The following is a 21,828-nucleotide window of genomic DNA, read 5'->3' on the forward strand; positions in this document are numbered from 1 at the left end:
ACACGTATCCCGAAACCTCCAGCGCGCCCAAGCGCTTTGGATCTATCCTTATGTTTGACGTCGCTACGGTTGGATTGCACATGGAAGGTAATCCTCGATCCTCACGGTAGCGACCATCTGCCTATTCTTATTTCAATTACTTACGGTTCAACTCGCATGCGACCAATTGACATTCCGTATGACCTCACACGGAATGTCGATTGGAAGTTATACGAGGAAATGATTTCAAAAGCGGTCGATTCGATTCAACATCATCCACCACTTGAAGAATACAACCTCCTCGCGGGCTTGATTCTCGACGCCGCGTTGCAAGCCCAAACGAAGAAATATCCCGGCGTAACGATTAAAGAACGGCCTCCCACTCCGTGGTGGGACCAAGAGTGCTCCGATGTCTACACGGAAAGATCTGACGCGTTTTTGGCCTACCAGAAGGGAGGTATACCTGGCGACTATTTACGGTATTCGGAGCTTGATACCAAGCTTAAAAGTTTGGCTGAAGCAAAGAAACGCGGATATTGGCGTCGGTTCGTGAACGAGACGTCGAGGGAGACATCGATGAGCACTCTTTGGAACACAGCCCGAAGAATGCGGAATCGCGTAACGGTCAACGAAAGCGAGAAGTCTTCAAGTAGGTGGATATTTGATTTTGCCAGGAAAGTATGTCCGGACTCTGTTCCTGAGCAAAACATTGTTCGTGATGCGTCTCCGGGCCACGACGCGATAGAATCACCTTTTACGATGGCAGAATTTTCAGTTGCCCTCCTGTCCTGTAACAATAACGCGCCTGGGTTAGATAGAATCAAATTCAACTTGTTGAAGAATCTACCCGGCAATGCCAAGAGGCGCTTGTTGAACTTGTTCAATAAGTTCCTGGAGCAAAACATTGTACCGCAGGATTGGAGGCAAGTGAAGGTGATCGCCATTCAAAAACCAGGGAAACCAGCTTCTGATCACAACTCTTATAGGCCGATTGCAATGCTATCCTGTATCCGGAAATTGATGGAAAAAATGATACTCCGTCGCTTAGACCACTGGGTCGAATCAAATGGTCTGCTATCAGATACTCAGTTTGGCTTCCGCCGCGCCAAAGGGACGAATGATTGTCTTGCGTTGCTTTCAACAGATATTCAGCTGGCGTATGCTCGCAAAGAACAAATGGCGTCTGCGTTCTTGGACATTAAAGGGGCTTTTGATTCCGTTTCTATTGACATTCTTTCGGGTAAACTTCACCGACAAGGGTTTTCTCCAATTTTGAACAATTTTTTGCACAATTTGCTGTCCGAAAAGCACATGCATTTTACGCACGGCGATTTGGCAACTTTTCGCATTAGCTACATGGGTCTTCCCCAGGGCTCGTGTTTAAGCCCCCTTCTTTACAACTTTTATGTAAATGACATCGACGAATGTCTGGCAAATTCATGCACGATAAGACAACTTGCAGACGACAGTGTAATCTCTGTTACAGGAGCCAAAGCTGCCGATTTGCAAGGACCATTGCAAGATACCTTGGACAATTTGTCTGCTTGGGCTTTACAGCTAGGTATCGAATTCTCTCCGGAGAAGACTGAGATAGTAGTTTTTTCTAGGAAGCATGAACCTGCTCAGCTTCAAACACAATTATTGGGTAAAACGATTTCTCAGGTTTTGGTACACAAATATCTTGGTGTCTGGTTCGACTCTAAAGGCACCTGGGGTTGTCACGTGAGGTATCTGATGAAAAAATGTCAACAAAGAGTGAATTTTCTTCGTACAATAACCGGACAATGGTGGGGAGCCCACCCAGGAGACCTTATAAGGCTTTACCAAACAACGATACTGTCTGTTATTGAGTACGGGTGTTTCTGCTTCCGCTCCGCAGCAAACACACATTTGATCAAACTGGAGCGAATACAATATCGTTGTTTGCGTATCGCCTTGGGTTGCATGCAGTCGACCCATACGATGAGTTTGGAGGTCTTAGCTGGAGTACTACCATTGAAAAACCGCTTCTGGAGCCTGTCTTCTCGTATTCTTATCAAATGTGAGGTCTTGAACCGTTCCGTGATTGAAAATTTTGAAAGGTTAATCGAACTTAATTCTCAAACCCGTTTTATGACATTGTATTTCCATCACATGTCCCAAAATATTAAAAATAAAATACGACTTATCAAATACTTCTGATTCTACTGTGTTTTTCGATACATCCATGATCGAAGAAACTCGTGGAATCCCGGATCATTTACGCGTGCAGCAGATCCCTAAAAATTTTTCCAATAAATATCGAAACATCAACTGCGACAATATGTACTACACTGACGGATCACTTCTTGATGGGTCCACTGGCTTCGGTATCTTCAATAACAATTTAACCGTCTCCCATAAGCTCGATAATCCTGCTTCTGTTTACGTCGCAGAATTAGCTGCAATTCAGTACACCCTAGGGATTATCGATAAAATGCCCACGGACCATTTCCAAGCAGCACTTGCAACATGTTTTCAAATGAGACTACTCAATATTTGTTGTTTTAAAACTTTTTTAACGGTGCAAGAAACTTTTCCGGTTACTCTAAAGAAATATAAAAGAATTGAGCAACATTTTGTTATTTACATGTATCATTCTCGCAACTAAACACTAAAAATTGCTCAATAGTTTTCTGCAATCTCAATCAATGCTTTTAAATAACGATAATGTCACATGATGTTGCATATTGTTGCTCCACAAATGTTTCTTTCTAAGGAAAGCAAACTAGTGATGAAAATGTATAGCAACATCTTGTTGAACCATATATTTGCTAAAATTACCACACAGTAAACAGCCATCTTTAATATAAATGAATGATAAATGATTATTGTTGGAACTATGGCTTTGTTATTCCATATTCCGCATGATTTACACTGCATATCCACTGAGCAAGGTTTTCTGAACTATCGTTTCCCAAAATATTGTTTATAATTTGGCGAGTTTGAATCCTAAAATTTCTTTTACAACACTTTATAAAAGGCGCGTAAATAATTACGAAGTAAAAACATTTTTTGCACGGTAAACTTCGAATCGCAGGTAGAATTACATACCTATCAGAAGCGTAAGGAGAGAAAAAGTTCGATATATTTGAGATTTTTTATAATGTATGTAGTTATATGAAACATCGCGACACCATCACCGAAGAGTAATGACAGTAAAGGTAAACAAACTAACTTTATTTCTCCTCTCTTTTCTTCCTACACTGCAGCGGCTATCGATGCAGATGATGATTCACATAGCACTGTTAGTTGCATATAGGCTCCACCTCCTGCGCTTTTTCGGTTATTTACAAGTTGAATAAAAGTAACGGATGCGATTTATTACAATCTTTGAATGCTGCATTGAGAGTTGCGTTTGCTTCATTGCAGCAATGCGTGCTGCTTGGGTTATTTCATCTTTACGGACAGTCTCAGTTCCATTGAGGCTCTCCGATCGATGAAAGATGTTAAGCACTCTCCGTATTTCCTGGGGATAATACGGGAACATCTGAGTGCTTTATCCGAAAAATCGTTTCAGATTACCTTAGCGTGGGGTGAGAACACTGCTCGATACCGGGCAATGAGAAAGCGGACTCTTTGGCTAAGGTGGGCGCAACAAACGGTGATATTTATGAAAGACCAATTGCTTTAAATTTTTCGAATTTTTCGCACTTGTACGTCAGAATACGATCATCAGTTGGCAAAATGCTTGGACCAGAGGGGAATTGGGAAGGTGGTTACATTCCATAATCCCCAAAGTATCGACGAACCCGTGGTTCAAGGGGTTGGATGTAGGTCGGGATTTCATTTGCGTGATGTCCCGGCTTATGTCCAATCACTATAGATTTGACGCGCTCCTCCGTCGTGTTGGGCTCGGGGAAAGTGGTATCTGTGTCTGTGGTGAAGGTTATCACGACATAGAGCATGTGGTTTGGTCATGCCCTGTACACCGTGACGCCAGGTCTAAATTAATAGCTTCCCTGCAGGCCGAAAGTAGGCAGCCGGCTGTTCCTGTTCGTGATGTCTTGGCGAGCCGTGACCTATCCTACATGTCCCTTATATACGTTTTCCTGAAATCCATCCACGCCCCTGTTTAGTCCTATCCCCTTCCGCCTACATCCAACCAAACGACAAGAACACGTTAAGACCCCGGATCCGGAAACAGCAACTAGACCCGCACGATACTCTCAGGCCCCGAGGGAGACAACCCAATATGCCAGTCCGTAATATCTTGGCCCAGCAGCGAAACATATTCAATATGCTGCTTATCTATGGCGATGGAAAACCATAAAACAACAAATCAGTGCTTTTAATGCAAAACATTCTAGCTTCAAGTTGGATTTAGTTTCAGCTCGTAGTCGGCAGCGAGGATAAAAAATTTGCTTTTAGTTATTAAGATACTTTAGAAAGTAAGCTACCAGATATAATCGGCGCCGTTAAACATTAAATTGTATTTGTGCCGTGTCAAATAAATTATAGATGAGGAAAAAAAAATTGACATTGATTTTTAAAAACAATCCAAATTTTATTTCATTAAATATTAAGCAAATTGAACATATTTTCAACTCCTCACACGTTTCAAGCTAAAAAATTTGTTTATGTACCATAAAAACTTAAAAAATTCAAAGTTCTTTATGTTTAAACAATACAGATTATTTTTACAGATATTTTTGTTCCAGATACAGATGCTCAGATTTTTTCAAGGGAAAACACAGATTTAAATGTGGCAACCCTGCACGCGACACATGTGTGAAAGTCGTGAATGTACAAGGTAGTTACGATGCTACTTTTCAATTTCATTGACTCAACCGTTTCATCAACTAGACTCAAATACAATCTACGCAGAGAACCCGTGAAAAACGCGTGAGCCACAAAATTTACGTGAATACACGAAAATTCCGAAGCCTACATAAATTTTGAAAATAGCATACATTCTAGTATCCTGAATGACTTATAATATCCACAAACGAAAACTGCACATGTAAAACATTTTCATGAACCTTGCTAAACACTAAATAAAAACAGATGAAGAGCTGAGTTTGCTTACAAATAGCAATAGAAGAAATGGTCTCCATTTGTGAATCAAGGTAAAAACCAAGTAAAAAGTAAATAGTCAGGAAAAAATTGTCAGGGCGTCTAACCCGGAAAATCTTGAAATTATCTGTAAGTTTGTTTTTAAAAAGAAAAGTCCGGGATTCAGAACACTCAGAAAATATTTGATGTTCGTAAAGCATTTTACCTTAATGATCTGATTTGAAATTAATTTAATTTATTCTCGCTCTTATCCTCCTGAGGCTTATATCACATCTGTTCAACTGAAAAACCAAAAATGAGACAAAATCTCTTTATTTTAAGTATCGACATCTAGCGGAGGAGAGGACGCATTTTACACTCGAAATTTTATAACGCTTATATTCTATTCATCCAATAAAAGGACTGTATGAGTTCTCGCCGCTTTTTCGCCTAGAGAATCCTTTGTTCTCCCCGGTACTGGTATAGCGAGGGTGCCTTTTCATGATAACCGTACAGTACCACCCGCATACGTGCAACGGTTTTATGTAGATTTATTTTCAATGAATCTCATTGTTGCCCAAGTTGAAAACTGAATATCTTGACCAACGTTAATCATTTTTGTACATTGTACCTAATGTCGTAAGCAGTGCTGTGTATAGCGCGTCTGATATGCATTACTTGCAATGTTAGGTTTAAAAAACGATACGAGAAAAAATATTGTCGTTGGTCGTGAATTCGGGTTCCAAGTCCAACGAAGATATTCAAGAAAATCAGGTTAAAATAGTTTCAACGGTCACGAGGTGTTTGTGTTAAACAATGTTCGAATGATTGAAAGATTTTTAGTTTAATTTGTTCTATAACCGTTGATTGTGAATTGTTACTGAATTTCAGCTTTAAATATCTCTTGAATGCGGTCCTGTTTTAACTTGATTTTTATAGATTCAAGATCACCTTTTTGCCTGGTCATTGAAGCAAAAAAAAATGGTTTTTTGGTGCATGTTTAAACAATTAGAGCGAACTGTTGGAACGATGCACTGTGAAATCAATGAAGGATGGAACAGAAAAAATGAATACGGAAGCTTGGGCACCGATTTGCTGCAGAGTTTTGTTCGAAGTTGCATATCTGTTCTGTGCTTATATCCATATCTAGTATGTTTAGAAATTTAACGAACATCCAACGTCGGAAATAATATTATAAAAGAAACAGATATTTCAACCAATTTGACCGGAATACAGTCTAAATTGAACTTAATTTTGCCGACAAGAATCGATTCCAAACGCCAAATAAATCCAAGGTGGAAACTCTAGGTTACTAGAAACAGCCGAAATGACCAAATGCCGGAACCAGAATGACACTCAGAGGCTAAAAATCAACTTCACAACAAGAATATTTAAAATTATTTAAATATAAAAATGGGCAGGACGAAGTTTGCTGGGTCAAATAACATCAATGGATTTCTATTTCAATTCTGATTTGAACATTTTTCGCGAAGTAATTTTTGCTTGTATAAGTTAATATGATACATGGCGTTATTTATACTTGTTAAACTGTTTACGATCCGCGTAAATTTTTCTCGTGAACTGCTTCACATCGATGAAACATTATTAATTGTACGAGCTTTTCACTCCTCCATGAAATGTGTTAATAATTAAAAGTGCACGTCGCGTTACGAAGAATTCCTAAATGCTTCGAAGTTTGCTCCAATTTTGGAAAGCGCCAACTCAAATGATTAATTCGATTAATCGATTACTTTATGTCATATAATCGATGTCGATTAGCCGCCGCCGGGAAAATAATCGATTGGGTAACAATCGATTAGTTGAAAAAATCGGACATCACTACTTGTGTGACAAACAAACTGCCGACAGTGCCGTTTCTGCTTTCGTGGCGAATAGACGTTATTTTTTCAGTTAGCTACGACTCGCACTTAACAATAAACCACACGAAATACTGTACGGTGCTTTTTTTCGGTTCGTTTTGTGCTGTGGTGACAATAGCCTGCACATTAGAAGCAGTTCAACTTCCCCGCAGCGGCGGGTGCTGGATACCCCGCTACCAGCACCGAGAAGCAGCTGCTGACACCGATAGCAGCAGAAGCAAATCCCCTCTCCTCACCGCCGGGATCTGGATACCCCGCTAACAGTACGGATCAGCTACTGGATAGTGATCATCCTCTGACATCCACAAGGTTGCGTGTAGGACACGGCAGCTGAAAAAAAAACCGACCTGGATATTCGGTGAAGTATTCTGTTTTTATTATTTTTATTTATTTATTCTTTGCCCATTTATACGAGTGACTTTTTTTAAATTTTAATTCATTTTACTTGGACAAATTGTTTTTTCATTTAATCACCTTAACTTGGTACCCCATTTATACACGGTTGTTTACCGTTAGTGTGCGGTAGAGCATATTGCTCCCGCAAACATGAACGATATGGACAACATGCAGGTGGGATTGTTCCTAGACGTTGAAACGAATGGAGAGGTGATTGAAATATCACCCCGCAGCTCCCCGCTTCCATCTCCACTGCCATCCCCTGCACCTAGTCCACCAAATCCGAACGTGTTAGCTAACGTTCGTATAAAAGCTTACCCGGATGAATTTAAGGGCCCGTACGCTGTCTACTTCCGGCCCATAAAGAAACCATTGAATGTTTTGCGCATTGGCAAGGACCTGACAGAACGGTTTTCGGACGTAACCGAAATCACCAAGGTGAGGCCGAACAAACTGCGAGTTGTCGTGAATAGCTTGAAGCAAGCAAACGCAATTGCTTGCTGCGAGCTCTTCACGAGAGAGTATCGCGTGTACATCCCTGCCAAGGATGTAGAGATCGACGGTGTTGTGACCGAAGGGAATCTCACTGTCGATGACATTTTGCGTCATGGGGTTGGCTGTTTCAAGAACCCAATGATGCAAGATGTAAAGATATTGGATGTCAAGCAATTGCATTCAGTGTCCATCGATGAAGGAAAGAAGAAATTCTTTCCTTCGGATTCCTTTCGGGTAACATTTGCCGGATCTGCACTGCCGAACTATATCCTTTTGCATAAGGTTCGTCTACCTGTACGCCTGTTTGTACCGCGGGTCATGCACTGCCATAACTGCAAGCAGTTAGGTCACACAGCCACCTACTGTTGCAACAAGGCACGCTGCAGCAAGTGCGGAGGCAATCATGCTGAGACCACTTGCAGTGAGGATACTGAAAAGTGTCTTTACTGCGAGGGAACTCGGCATGACCTTTCGGCATGTCCCGCGTACAAACAGCGCGAGGAGAAAATAAAGCGTTCCCTCAAGGAACGATCAAAGCGCTCTTTTGCAGAAATGCTTAAGAGGGCTGAGCCACCCTCGACAGGAAACATCTTTTCCTTTTTGCCAACCGATGAGGGTACATCTGACGATCCCGTCGAAGGGTGTTCTTATGCCATGCCAGAAGGATCTAGGAAGAGGAGAATAGTAAACTCTCCTAATCTTTCTCGCAAAGGTCGTAAGATAACCCCTAGCGGAATGACCAATAAACCTACGCAAAAAAGAAGCGGTGAAGAAAAACCGAAGCAAGTACCTCCCGGTTTTAATTTCAAATCTAACCAGGAGTACCCACCGCTTCCTGGGGCACCAAAAACCCCTCGTGCACCCATTTCTCGATCAGAGGATAAAAAAGAAACAGGGTTTATAAATTTCTCTGATATTGTGGACTGGATATTCAAAACATTCAACATAACAGATCCCCTTAGAAACATTCTTCTTGCCCTCCTCCCTACAGTGAAAACATTTTTGAAACAACTAGCAGCAACTTGGCCCCTCATTTCAGCTATCATATCTTTCGATGACTAAGACGGCGAAAGAGGTTAGGAGTTTTATCACTGTATTACAGTGGAATTGCAGAAGTATCATCCCCAAACTCGATTTATTTTCTCATTTAATAAACACTTATAATTGTGACGCTTTTGCGCTTTGTGAAACTTTCCTAAATTCAAATAATCAACCCAATTTCCACGATTTTAACATAATCCGTCGAGACCGAGACTCACATGGTGGAGGGGTACTTTTAGGGATCAGAAAGTGCTACTCCTTTTTTAGAATCAACCTCCCTCGGATCTCGAACATTGAAGTCGTTGCCATTCAAACAAATATGAATGGAAAAGACCTTTGCATTGCTTCGATATATATTCCTCCATCCGTGCGGATTGAACAGAGGCAACTTTCTGACATAGCAGAATTGCTTCCCGCACCTTTTTTGATTTTGGGAGATTTTAACTCCCACTGTCTGCAATGGGGATCGCAATACGACGACGCCCGATCTTCTTTAATTTGTAACTTGATCGACGACTTCAATATGACACTTTTGAATACTGGGGAAGCGACACGTGTACCTAATCCTCCAGCACGTGAAAGCGTGCTAGACCTATCCCTTTGCTCGACATCACTAGCGTTAGATTGCCAGTGGAAAGTAATCAATGATCCTCACGGTAGTGATCATCTTCCAATCGTTATTTCAATTGCTAATGGTTCAACTCCCGCGAATCCAATCAATATGTCATACGACCTCACACGTAACATTGATTGGAAGCGTTATGAGACTTTCATAGCGGAAAATCTCGAGTCTCACGAGGAACTTCCTCCGGAGGAAGAATACGCGTTCCTTTCTGGCTTGATTATCGACGCCGCGACTCAAGCTCAGACGAAACCAATACCCGGGACAACAATTAGACGGCGTCCTCCTACCAAGTGGTGGGACAAAGAGTGCTCTGAACTGTACGCGCGAAGGTCCTCGGCATATAAGGACTACCGAAAGTATGGCTCGGTTAAGCTGCTTCGAAGGTACGAGATACTGGACAGGCAGATGAAGAGCTTAATGAAAGCGAAAAAACGCGGATACTGGCGGCGCTTCGTAAACGCGTTATCAAGGGAAACAGCGATGAGCACTCTTTGGGATACCGCCAGGCGCATGCGGAATCGTAACGTTTCGAATGAGAGCGAGGAGTATTCAGATCGCTGGATACTCGATTTTGCCAAAAAGGTCTGCCCGGACTCTGTTCCGGAACAGAAGATTTTTCGCGACGCGTTTTCAGTAACTACGGAAGAGCCCCCATTTTCGATGTTGGAATTTTCGATGGCTCTCCTTTCGTGCAACAATAAAGCTCCAGGGTTGGATAGAATAAAATTCAACTTGTTGAAGAATCTACCCGATTCTGCAAAAAGACGCTTGTTGAACTTGTTCAACAAGTTTCTTGAGCTAAACATTGTTCCGCACGACTGGAGGGAGATAAAAGTCATTGCTATTCAAAAACCCGGAAAACCTGCCTCTGATCACAATTCTTATAGGCCGATTGCTATGCTCTCTTGCCTCCGGAAATTAATGGAGAAAATGATCCTCTTACGGTTAGACAAATGGGTCGAAACAAACGGTTTACTTTCAGATACTCAATTTGGCTTTCGCCGGGGCAAAGGGACGAATGATTGCCTAGCGTTGCTTTCTACTGAAATTCAACTCGCCTTTGCTCGAAAAGAGCAAATGGCTTCTGCATTTTTGGACATTAAGGGGGCTTTTGACTCTGTCTCTGTAGAAGTTTTAACCGAGAAACTTCATTCGCAGGGACTTTCACCAAATTTAAATAATTTTTTGCTCAATTTGTTGTCAGACAAGCATATGTATTTCTCACATGGTGATTCGACAACTTCCCGCATTAGTTACATGGGTCTTCCCCAGGGCTCATGTTTAAGCCCTCTCTTATATAATTTTTACGTTAATGACATCGATGAATGTATTGCCAATTCATGCACGCTACGGCAACTTGCGGACGATAGCGTTGTATCCATTACTGGTAGCGAGGCTAGCGATCTGCAAGGACCATTGCAAGAAACTTTAGACAATTTGTCTGAATGGGCTCTTAAGCTGGGTATCGAATTCTCTCCGGAGAAAACTGAGTTGGTCGTTTTTTCTAGGAAGCATAACCCAGCTCAGCTGCAGCTCCTACTAACGGGTAAAACGATCTCTCAGGTTTTAGTCGCTAAATATCTCGGGGTCTGGTTCGACTCTAAATGCACCTGGGCTTGTCATACTAGGTATCTGACACAAAAATGCCAACAGAGGATTAATTTTCTTCGTACGATTACCGGAACCTGGTGGGGTGCCCACCCAGGAGACCTTTTAAGGTTATACCAAACAACGATACTGTCAGTTCTTGAATACGGTTGTTTCTGCTTTCGCTCCGCTGCGAAAACACACATTATAAAACTAGAAAGAATACAATATCGTTGTTTGCGTATTGCCTTGGGCTGCATGCAGTCGACCCATACGATGAGTCTTGAAGTGCTAGCGGGTATTCTTCCGTTGAAACATCGCTTTTGGAATCTCTCTTACCGGATACTTATTCGATGCACGATCATGAACCCATTAGTAATTGAAAATTTCGAGAGGTTGGTCGACCTTCAATCTCAATCCAGATTTATGACTTTATATTTTGACTATATGGCTCAAGACATTAATCCTTCTTCATACGATTCCTCCAATGTCGCACCTTTAAATACTTCAAATAATGCTATATTCTTCGACACCACCATGAAAGAAGACACTATTGGTATCCCGGATCAATTACGACCGCAAGAGATCCCTAAGATTTTTTCCAATAAGTTCAAACATGTTAGTTGTGATAAAAGGTTTTTCACTGACGGATCTAATCTAGATGAGTCCACTGGCTTCGGTGTTTTCCACGAAAATTTTACCGCCTCCTACAAACTCGATGCTCCTGCTTCCGTGTACACCGCAGAACTTGCTGCTATTCAGTACTCCCTTGGGATCATCGAAACCCTACCCATAGACCACTACTTCATCTTCACAGACAGTCTCAGTGCCATAGAGGCTCTGCGATCGATGAAGACTGTGAAGCACACCCCGTATTTCCTGGGGAAAATACGACGGTTCTTAAGTGCTTTAACAGATAAAAATTACCGGGTTACCTTAGCGTGGGTCCCTTCTCATTGTTCCATTCCGGGCAATGAGAAGGCTGACTCTTTAGCTAAGGTGGGTGCTATTGATGGCGATATTTATGAAAGACCAATTGCTTACGATGAATTTTACAGCATTTTGCGTCAGAGAACACTCAATAGCTGGCAATCATTATGGAACTCAGATGAACTGGGACGGTGGCTACATTCCATTTTTCCTAAGGTATCGACGAAAGCATGGTTCAAGGGGTTGGATGTAGGTCGCGACTTCATTCGCGTGATGTCCAGACTTATGTCCAATCACTACACGTTAAACACGCATCTCTTTCGTATAGGGCTTGTAGACAGTAATCACTGTGTTTGTGGTGATGGCTACCACGACATTGAGCATGTTGTTTGGTCGTGTTCCGAATTCTGTGATGTTAGGTCCAAGCTAACAGATTCCCTTCGGGCCCGAGGAAGACAGCTAAACGTTCCCGTTAGAGACATCCTGGCAAGCGGAGATTTCCAGTACATGTCAGAGCTTTACAGCTTTCTGAAAAACGCCGACATCAAAATTTAAACTCTTTTATCTAATTGTTAGATTTATCATCCCACTACACGAAAATTGATGGCTTATGGCTTATACTGAAGACACAAAAACGACAACCTGATTCGACTTTAGCGGTACCCGTAGAGGAAAAATTTCCAGATTCAAACAAACGGAATACGCAGTGCAATAATATTAAAAGAAATAATAGTTTACTAGCTAGCAATACTAGTAGCAATAATATTAAAGGAAATAATAGTTACTAGCAATAAGATATCAGTCGATAACAATAATTAAGTTATAAACAAACTCAACTCCCAACCCAAATATCCCTCACCAGAAAAATTGTATACATACTAACCCCAGTAAATCGGGCGTAACGATCACTCTCACTAACAAAGTTTGTTCTTTTTTTAAAGCAAAATTGATTGTAAACACTGCTCCGTTAAGCTACCGCAGATGAGCTAGAAAATAAACAACTTTAAAACTGAAAAAAAAAAAAACAAACTGCCGAAAGAATACCCCGTGAACTTTATAGCCTGTTAACTGTATGCGAGTTTATCGTCGCTTGTTCATACGCTTTCTCGATTCTCTCATCAGTTTCAATAGGTAATTCATTATCGTCTCCCAATCCGATCGAGCCGTGGAACGAGAATTTTTGGTTTGAATCACCTTGTGAGTGAGAGTGTCCCGATAATCGTAAAATTGTATCGCAAACCAAAAACTCAGAGAGGGAAAAAACTGCAAGCGATAGACCAACTAAAAGGCAGCACAAAACAGGGATACCAGATTAACAAATTTGTCTGTGAAATGAAAATTACTGAGTCCGTTGCCGATTTTGTTTTTTAAAATGGCAAATATTTGTTGTTACTTTGTGCATAGCTTGCAAGCTTTTCTCGAATCTATTTATATTTGCGGATTTTTTTTTCCAAAATTTGTGCTGGTTTTTTGCTTGTTTAAGAAAAACTTTGATATCGGCCAACATACATCGGCGAACAAACCTTCGATGCAAATAAAACCGACGAACAAAAGAACACTGAGCTGACAATGACAACAGCAGGTAACATTTTGGTAAACGATGAAAAACCTATTTTACTGTCAACACTTGCGACTCAGAAAAAAGGGGGATAATTGTTCAAGCGATCGCAATCGCTTCGCTTTTCCGGTAATTATCGTCTCGCGATTCTTCTCTTTTGTTTTGACACTTGGATTCTATCAGCGAAGAGTGAATCATCGGTTTGTAGAGCTATTGGAAATTCCATCTCTGGGAGAGAATGAATTATCTCAGCGAATCTCCGAATTGGTTCACTCGGACTGGCATATCGTACGATAAATGTTAGAACCGACTGAGAGACAAAGTTGACTCACACGCTGAAAAAGTTCGAATGTTTATCACCGATTTTATCGTCGATCACCATCGTTGCTGGGGTCGATTTGTGGTTTCAGTGCATTATAACAATTCTGGAAATACCCATATTGGGTGGTATTTGGTCATTTGCCGCTGTTTTTCAAAAACCGGAAGTCGCCATACTGGATTTCAAAATGGCATTTGGAGACAACTTCTGGCCTCTGAGCGTCATTCTGGTTAAAGAAACACTTATATTGGGTGGTATTTGGCCATTCTCGGCTGTTTTCCAGACACCGGAAATCGCCATCTTACAATTCAAGATGTTGTCTCAACAAGATGATGGTCTCTCGTGCCAACTGTTTAACATTGCCCTGGATGGTGTCATTAGAAGAGCGGGGATAAATACGAGTGACACGATATTTCAAAAATCGGTTCAACTGTTTGGGTTCGCCGACGATATTGACATTGTGGCTTGGACCTTGGTGAAGATGGCGGATACGTACATCGGATTAAAGGCTGAAGTCAAACGGATTGGACTGGTCATCAATGCATCGAAGACGAAGTTCTACAACATTCAAGCTACAACATTGAATATTTTAGGAAAATCAGAACAAATATAATAAATCAGGACGCGCAAATAGGATTTCAAAATCAGGACATGTCCTGCTAAATCAGGACGGACGGTATCCCTAGCATTACGGGACATGAAACTGCGCCCATGTCACCAACCCATGGACTGAAAGTTGAAATGCAGGGTTCTAACACGACTCAGAATCGGGCACACGGGGCATTCCACCTGAACGCGAATGTTGTGGGAACACTGTAGATATCCGGCATATCTTGCTGGGCTGCAGAACATATCAAGACGCACGTACAAATGCCAACATCATTGCATCGAGTCTTCAAATAGTCTTCTTAAACATCACAGATGATGAACAAAGTCATCAAGAATCCAATTTGTATAACCAATAGTAATATTACATTATCAAACAAAAATGCACAAGATTAGTGTAAAGTGTCTTTAAGAAAAAAAAAGTTTATGAAGAGACTCGAACCTACGACGAATGGCTTGTTAGGCCAGCACAGGGATTCCATCCGTCCTGATTTAGCAGGACATGTCCTGATTTTGAGATCCTTTTGGGCGTCAAATTGACCATGTTCTCATCGACGACCGGTTCTTCTCAGACATTACAAACGTACGTACCTATCGCGGTGCGGATATTGGCTCGGATCACTACCTAGTGCTAGCGGGTATTCTTCCGTTGAAACATCGCTTTTGGAATCTCTCTTACCGGATACTTATTCGATGCACGATCATGAACCCATTAGTAATTGAAAATTTCGAGAGGTTGGTCGACCTTCAATCTCAATCCAGATTTATGACTTTATATTTTGACTATATGGCTCAAGACATTAATCCTTCTTCATACGATTCCTCCAATGTCGCACCTTTAAATACTTCAAATAATGCTATATTCTTCGACACCACCATGAAAGAAGACACTATTGGTATCCCGGATCAATTACGACCGCAAGAGATCCCTAAGATTTTTTCCAATAAGTTCAAACATGTTAGTTGTGATAAAAGGTTTTTCACTGACGGATCTAATCTAGATGAGTCCACTGGCTTCGGTGTTTTCCACGAAAATTTTACCGCCTCCTACAAACTCGATGCTCCTGCTTCCGTGTACACCGCAGAACTTGCTGCTATTCAGTACTCCCTTGGGATCATCGAAACCCTACCCATAGACCACTACTTCATCTTCACAGACAGTCTCAGTGCCATAGAGGCTCTGCGATCGATGAAGACTGTGAAGCACACCCCGTATTTCCTGGGGAAAATACGACGGTTCTTAAGTGCTTTAACAGATAAAAATTACCGGGTTACCTTAGCGTGGGTCCCTTCTCATTGTTCCATTCCGGGCAATGAGAAGGCTGACTCTTTAGCTAAGGTGGGTGCTATTGATGGCGATATTTATGAAAGACCAATTGCTTACGATGAATTTTACAGCATTTTGCGTCAGAGAACACTCAATAGCTGGCAATCATTATGGAACTCAGATGAACTGGGACGGTGGCTACATTCCATTTTTCCTAAGGTATCGACGAAAGCATGGTTCAAGGGGTTGGATGTAGGTCGCGACTTCATTCGCGTGATGTCCAGACTTATGTCCAATCACTACACGTTAAACACGCATCTCTTTCGTATAGGGCTTGTAGACAGTAATCACTGTGTTTGTGGTGATGGCTACCACGACATTGAGCATGTTGTTTGGTCGTGTTCCGAATTCTGTGATGTTAGGTCCAAGCTAACAGATTCCCTTCGGGCCCGAGGAAGACAGCTAAACGTTCCCGTTAGAGACATCCTGGCAAGCGGAGATTTCCAGTACATGTCAGAGCTTTACAGCTTTCTGAAAAACGCCGACATCAAAATTTAAACTCTTTTATCTAATTGTTAGATTTATCATCCCACTACACGAAAATTGATGGCTTATGGCTTATACTGAAGACACAAAAACGACAACCTGATTCGACTTTAGCGGTACCCGTAGAGGAAAAATTTCCAGATTCAAACAAACGGAATACGCAGTGCAATAATATTAAAAGAAATAATAGTTTACTAGCTAGCAATACTAGTAGCAATAATATTAAAGGAAATAATAGTTACTAGCAATAAGATATCAGTCGATAACAATAATTAAGTTATAAACAAACTCAACTCCCAACCCAAATATCCCTCACCAGAAAAATTGTATACATACTAACCCCAGTAAATCGGGCGTAACGATCACTCTCACTAACAAAGTTTGTTCTTTTTTTAAAGCAAAATTGATTGTAAACACTGCTCCGTTAAGCTACCGCAGATGAGCTAGAAAATAAACAACTTTAAAACTGAAAAAAAAAAAAAACAAACTGCCGAAAGAATACCCCGTGAACTTTATAGCCTGTTAACTGTATGCGAGTTTATCGTCGCTTGTTCATACGCTTTCTCGATTCTCTCATCAGTTTCAATAGGTAATTCATTATCGTCTCCCAATCCGATCGAGCCGTGGAACGAGAATTTTTGGTTTGAATCACCTTGTGAGTGAGAGTGTCCCGATAATCGTAAAATTGTATCGCAAACCAAAAACTCAGAGAGGGAAAAAACTGCAAGCGATAGACCAACTAAAAGGCAGCACAAAACAGGGATACCAGATTAACAAATTTGTCTGTGAAATGAAAATTACTGAGTCCGTTGCCGATTTTGTTTTTTAAAATGGCAAATATTTGTTGTTACTTTGTGCATAGCTTGCAAGCTTTTCTCGAATCTATTTATATTTGCGGATTTTTTTTTCCAAAATTTGTGCTGGTTTTTTGCTTGTTTAAGAAAAACTTTGATATCGGCCAACATACATCGGCGAACAAACCTTCGATGCAAATAAAACCGACGAACAAAAGAACACTGAGCTGACAATGACAACAGCAGGTAACATTTTGGTAAACGATGAAAAACCTATTTTACTGTCAACACTTGCGACTCAGAAAAAAGGGGGATAATTGTTCAAGCGATCGCAATCGCTTCGCTTTTCCGGTAATTATCGTCTCGCGATTCTTCTCTTTTGTTTTGACACTTGGATTCTATCAGCGAAGAGTGAATCATCGGTTTGTAGAGCTATTGGAAATTCCATCTCTGGGAGAGAATGAATTATCTCAGCGAATCTCCGAATTGGTTCACTCGGACTGGCATATCGTACGATAAATGTTAGAACCGACTGAGAGACAAAGTTGACTCACACGCTGAAAAAGTTCGAATGTTTATCACCGATTTTATCGTCGATCACCATCGTTGCTGGGGTCGATTTGTGGTTTCAGTGCATTATAACAATTCTGGAAATACCCATATTGGGTGGTATTTGGTCATTTGCCGCTGTTTTTCAAAAACCGGAAGTCGCCATACTGGATTTCAAAATGGCATTTGGAGACAACTTCTGGCCTCTGAGCGTCATTCTGGTTAAAGAAACACTTATATTGGGTGGTATTTGGCCATTCTCGGCTGTTTTCCAGACACCGGAAATCGCCATCTTACAATTCAAGATGTTGTCTCAACAAGATGATGGTCTCTCGTGCCAACTGTTTAACATTGCCCTGGATGGTGTCATTAGAAGAGCGGGGATAAATACGAGTGACACGATATTTCAAAAATCGGTTCAACTGTTTGGGTTCGCCGACGATATTGACATTGTGGCTTGGACCTTGGTGAAGATGGCGGATACGTACATCGGATTAAAGGCTGAAGTCAAACGGATTGGACTGGTCATCAATGCATCGAAGACGAAGTTCTACAACATTCAAGCTACAACATTGAATATTTTAGGAAAATCAGAACAAATATAATAAATCAGGACGCGCAAATAGGATTTCAAAATCAGGACATGTCCTGCTAAATCAGGACGGACGGTATCCCTAGCATTACGGGACATGAAACTGCGCCCATGTCACCAACCCATGGACTGAAAGTTGAAATGCAGGGTTCTAACACGACTCAGAATCGGGCACACGGGGCATTCCACCTGAACGCGAATGTTGTGGGAACACTGTAGATATCCGGCATATCTTGCTGGGCTGCAGAACATATCAAGACGCACGTACAAATGCCAACATCATTGCATCGAGTCTTCAAATAGTCTTCTTAAACATCACAGATGATGAACAAAGTCATCAAGAATCCAATTTGTATAACCAATAGTAATATTACATTATCAAACAAAAATGCACAAGATTAGTGTAAAGTGTCTTTAAGAAAAAAAAAGTTTATGAAGAGACTCGAACCTACGACGAATGGCTTGTTAGGCCAGCACAGGGATTCCATCCGTCCTGATTTAGCAGGACATGTCCTGATTTTGAGATCCTTTTGGGCGTCAAATTGACCATGTTCTCATCGACGACCGGTTCTTCTCAGACATTACAAACGTACGTACCTATCGCGGTGCGGATATTGGCTCGGATCACTACCTAGTTGCGGTATCATTGCGCTCGAAACTGTCGACCGTATACCACGCGCGACATCGCCGAACCCCGCGGGTCAACATTAAGTAGCTCCGGAACTCCCAGGCTGCAGAGGAATACGCGCAACAGCTTGAAGCGGTGCTACCCACGGCGGAGGGGCTGGGCGCATTGCCTCTCGAAGACGGTGCAGCATTCGCACAGCGTGAAGACCGCAACGGCGACACTAGGAGTGGAAGCACCGAGTGGCAGAAACGACTGGTATGACGGGGAGTGCGAGGCAGCGGTGAATGAGAAGAACCGGACCTGGGCGATATACCTGGGCAGGTCAACGAGAGATAACAAGGCCAATTACAAACGGACACGGAACGACATGACCACGATTCTCAGACGAAAGAAGCGCCAGCAAGAGGATCGTGAGCATGAGAAGCTGGAGCAGCTGTACCTTGCCAGTGAAACGCGGAAATTCTATGAGAAGGTAAACCAGTCCCGCAGAGGCTATGTGCCGCAAGCCGACATGTGCAACGACGCGGATGGGAACCTTCTCACGGATGCCAGCGAGGTGGTCGACAGGTGGAAGGAGTTCTTCGATGGACACCTGAATGGCGAAACAGTAAACAGAAGCGGAGCAGGAACTGACCTAGGAGCACCAGCAGCGGATGACCAAGTACCAGCCCCCGATATTCACGAAGTTCTTTGTGAGATCGGGAAGCTGAAAAACAATAAAACCGCAGGCAAAGACGGACTGCCGAGCGAGCTCTTGAAACATGGAAGAGTGGCGCTGGCTAGAGCGCTGCACTGGGTCATTTCCAGGATTTGAGAGGAGGAAAACTCCCAGACGAGTGGATGGAGGGAATCATCTGTCCCATCTACAAGAAGGGCGACAAGCTGGAGTGCCGCAACTACCGCGGTATCTCGCTTATTAATGCCGCCTACTAAATACTCTCACAGATCCTGTTCCGTCGTCCATCACCTTTAACCAGGAGGTTCGTGGGTCAGTACCAAGCGGGTTTCATGGGAGCCCGTGCCACCACAGACCAGATCTTTTCAATCCGACAGATCTTACAGAAATGTCGCGAGTACAACGTGCCCACACATCACATCTTCATGGACTTCATGGCGGACTATGATACAGTCGATTGAGAACAGCTATGGCAGATCATGCACGACAACGGATTTCCGGATAAACTGACTCGATTGATCAGAGCCACCATGGCGCAAGTGATGTGCTACTTGCGTGTTTCGGGATACTCTCGAGTCCCTTTGAATCGCGCAGAGGGTTGAGACAAGGTGATGGACTTTCCTGTTTGCTGTTCAACATCGCCCTTGAGGGTGTGATCCGGAGGGCGGGCATCGACACGAGGGGCACAATTTTCACAAGGTCTGTTCAGCTTCTGGGCTTCGCGGATGACTTCGACATCATATCACGTAACTTTGCGACGACGGAGGAAACTTACGCCCGACTGAAAGCCGAAGCTGGACGGATCGGACTGCGGATAAATGCGTCGAAAACAAAATACATGCGAGCGAGAGGCTCCAAGGAGAACAACATCAGCCTCCCAACTCAAGTCTCCGTAGACGGTGATGAGCTTGAGGTGGTCGATGAGTTCGTGTATTCGAGGTCACTGGTGACCGCCGACAATAACACCAACAAAGAGATTCAGAGACGCATCCAGGCAGGAAATCGTGCCTACTTTTCACATCGGAAGTCACTTCGATCGAATCGAGTGCGATGACGCACGAAGTTGACGCTGTACAAAACCCTGATAAGACCGGTAGTCCTCTACGGGATCGAGACAACAACGCTCCTCGCGGAGGACCTTTACGCTCTTGGAGTTTTTGAACGGAAGGTGCTACGGACTATCTACGGTGGAGTACAGACGGACGACGGAGAATGGCGACGGCGCATGAACCACAAACTGCACGCGCTGCTTGGAGAAAATCCCATTGCACACCTGGCGAAGGTCATGTCGTAAGGATGCTGGACGGCAACCCTGTGAAATCACTTCTCTTCAGTAACCCTATCGGCACCAGAAATAGAGGGGCGCAGCGTGCACGATGGCTCGACCAGATCGAAGGAGACTTGCGGATGATGAGACGCCTGGGGAACTGGCGAAACACAGCCCAAAACCGAGCAACATAGCGACAAATTCTTGATACAGCACGAGCCACCACGGCTCTCGTCTGATTGGTAAGGTAAGTAACTTCAGTGGTACTAGGCCACTGTCCTACCAGTCGGTGAGAGCCTCTGATATTCTAAAAAGCTTTCCCCTAACATTATTTGCAACATGATAGAACCAAAACGTACCTGATCCGTGGCCAGCATTTCTCGTGTCCGAGATTCCGTACATACTTCGCAAACAATCCGGATGCGAGTATACAGCCTTGTAAACTTTAGTCGGTCCCAGCAATTCCCTCCATTTAGCAATCGCGTTCTCCCCGGACAATACTAGCACTTCCAGGGGTCCACTACAAAATATGTACACACTTTATTACAACAACTGGTGCAAAATGCTATCCACTTACCTGGTCATCAGCGAAATCAACCGGCGGTGAAAGAACCTTCCCTCGTGCTCTCGATAGAACCGTCTCGCTTCCGATTCGGTAAGCTGCAGCCGCCTGCTAGTCACCACACGCAATCCGCTCGACTCGATCAGCTGCTGGGCCGCCGCGTAGGCCACCGGATTCCGTAGAAGATGTGGCTTGAAAATGGCCAGCGTAAAGCCACCAGCGGCTCCCATCGTCCCGCTGGCTGCTACTCACTGAAGTGGTGCTTTTTATGCAATCACTTTATATCAAATCAAGTGAACATAAACAACGTAATGGCGAGAATCACGACACTGTGCAGCACCGGCTTGCGCCAATCGTGGAAGACCCTTGTTGAAACCAAAACAGAGATCATCAAGAGAGAATGTTCTCTCAGCAGAGAGAGTTCCTCATTCATTACTCTCACGCACGTGCTTTTAGCTGTCAAAATGATCAAAATATAAACATCGGCTGTGGCGCTATCGCCGCTGGGGGGTTAATCG

The 21,828-nt window shown here is 42.9% G+C and overlaps 1 protein-coding gene across 3 annotated transcripts in view; it reads right to left on the bottom strand.

Moving 5' to 3' along the window:
* LOC129720852 (nucleoside diphosphate kinase 6) overlaps positions 1 to 21,643 on the bottom strand; it is a 124,005-nt gene extending 102,362 nt beyond the window's left edge. Inside the window, exons 1-2 of one of the 3 annotated variants that reach the window (XM_055672687.1) lie at positions 21,326 to 21,642; positions 21,108 to 21,268 (exon numbers count right to left, since the gene is read on the bottom strand). In XM_055672687.1, coding sequence (XP_055528662.1) covers positions 21,108 to 21,268; positions 21,326 to 21,540 — 376 coding nt within the window. In that variant the 5' untranslated portion in view covers positions 21,541 to 21,642. Of the gene's footprint in view, positions 1 to 21,107; positions 21,269 to 21,325 lie in introns of all 3 variants that reach the window. The other 2 variants (XM_055672686.1, XM_055672688.1) reach the window with 2 other exon arrangements.
* Positions 21,644 to 21,828: the final 185 nt, after the last annotated feature.

The sequence above is a fragment of the Wyeomyia smithii genome, chromosome 2 (assembly GCF_029784165.1).
Source record: "Wyeomyia smithii strain HCP4-BCI-WySm-NY-G18 chromosome 2, ASM2978416v1, whole genome shotgun sequence".
In the NCBI taxonomy this organism is placed as follows: Eukaryota; Metazoa; Arthropoda; class Insecta; order Diptera; family Culicidae; genus Wyeomyia; species Wyeomyia smithii.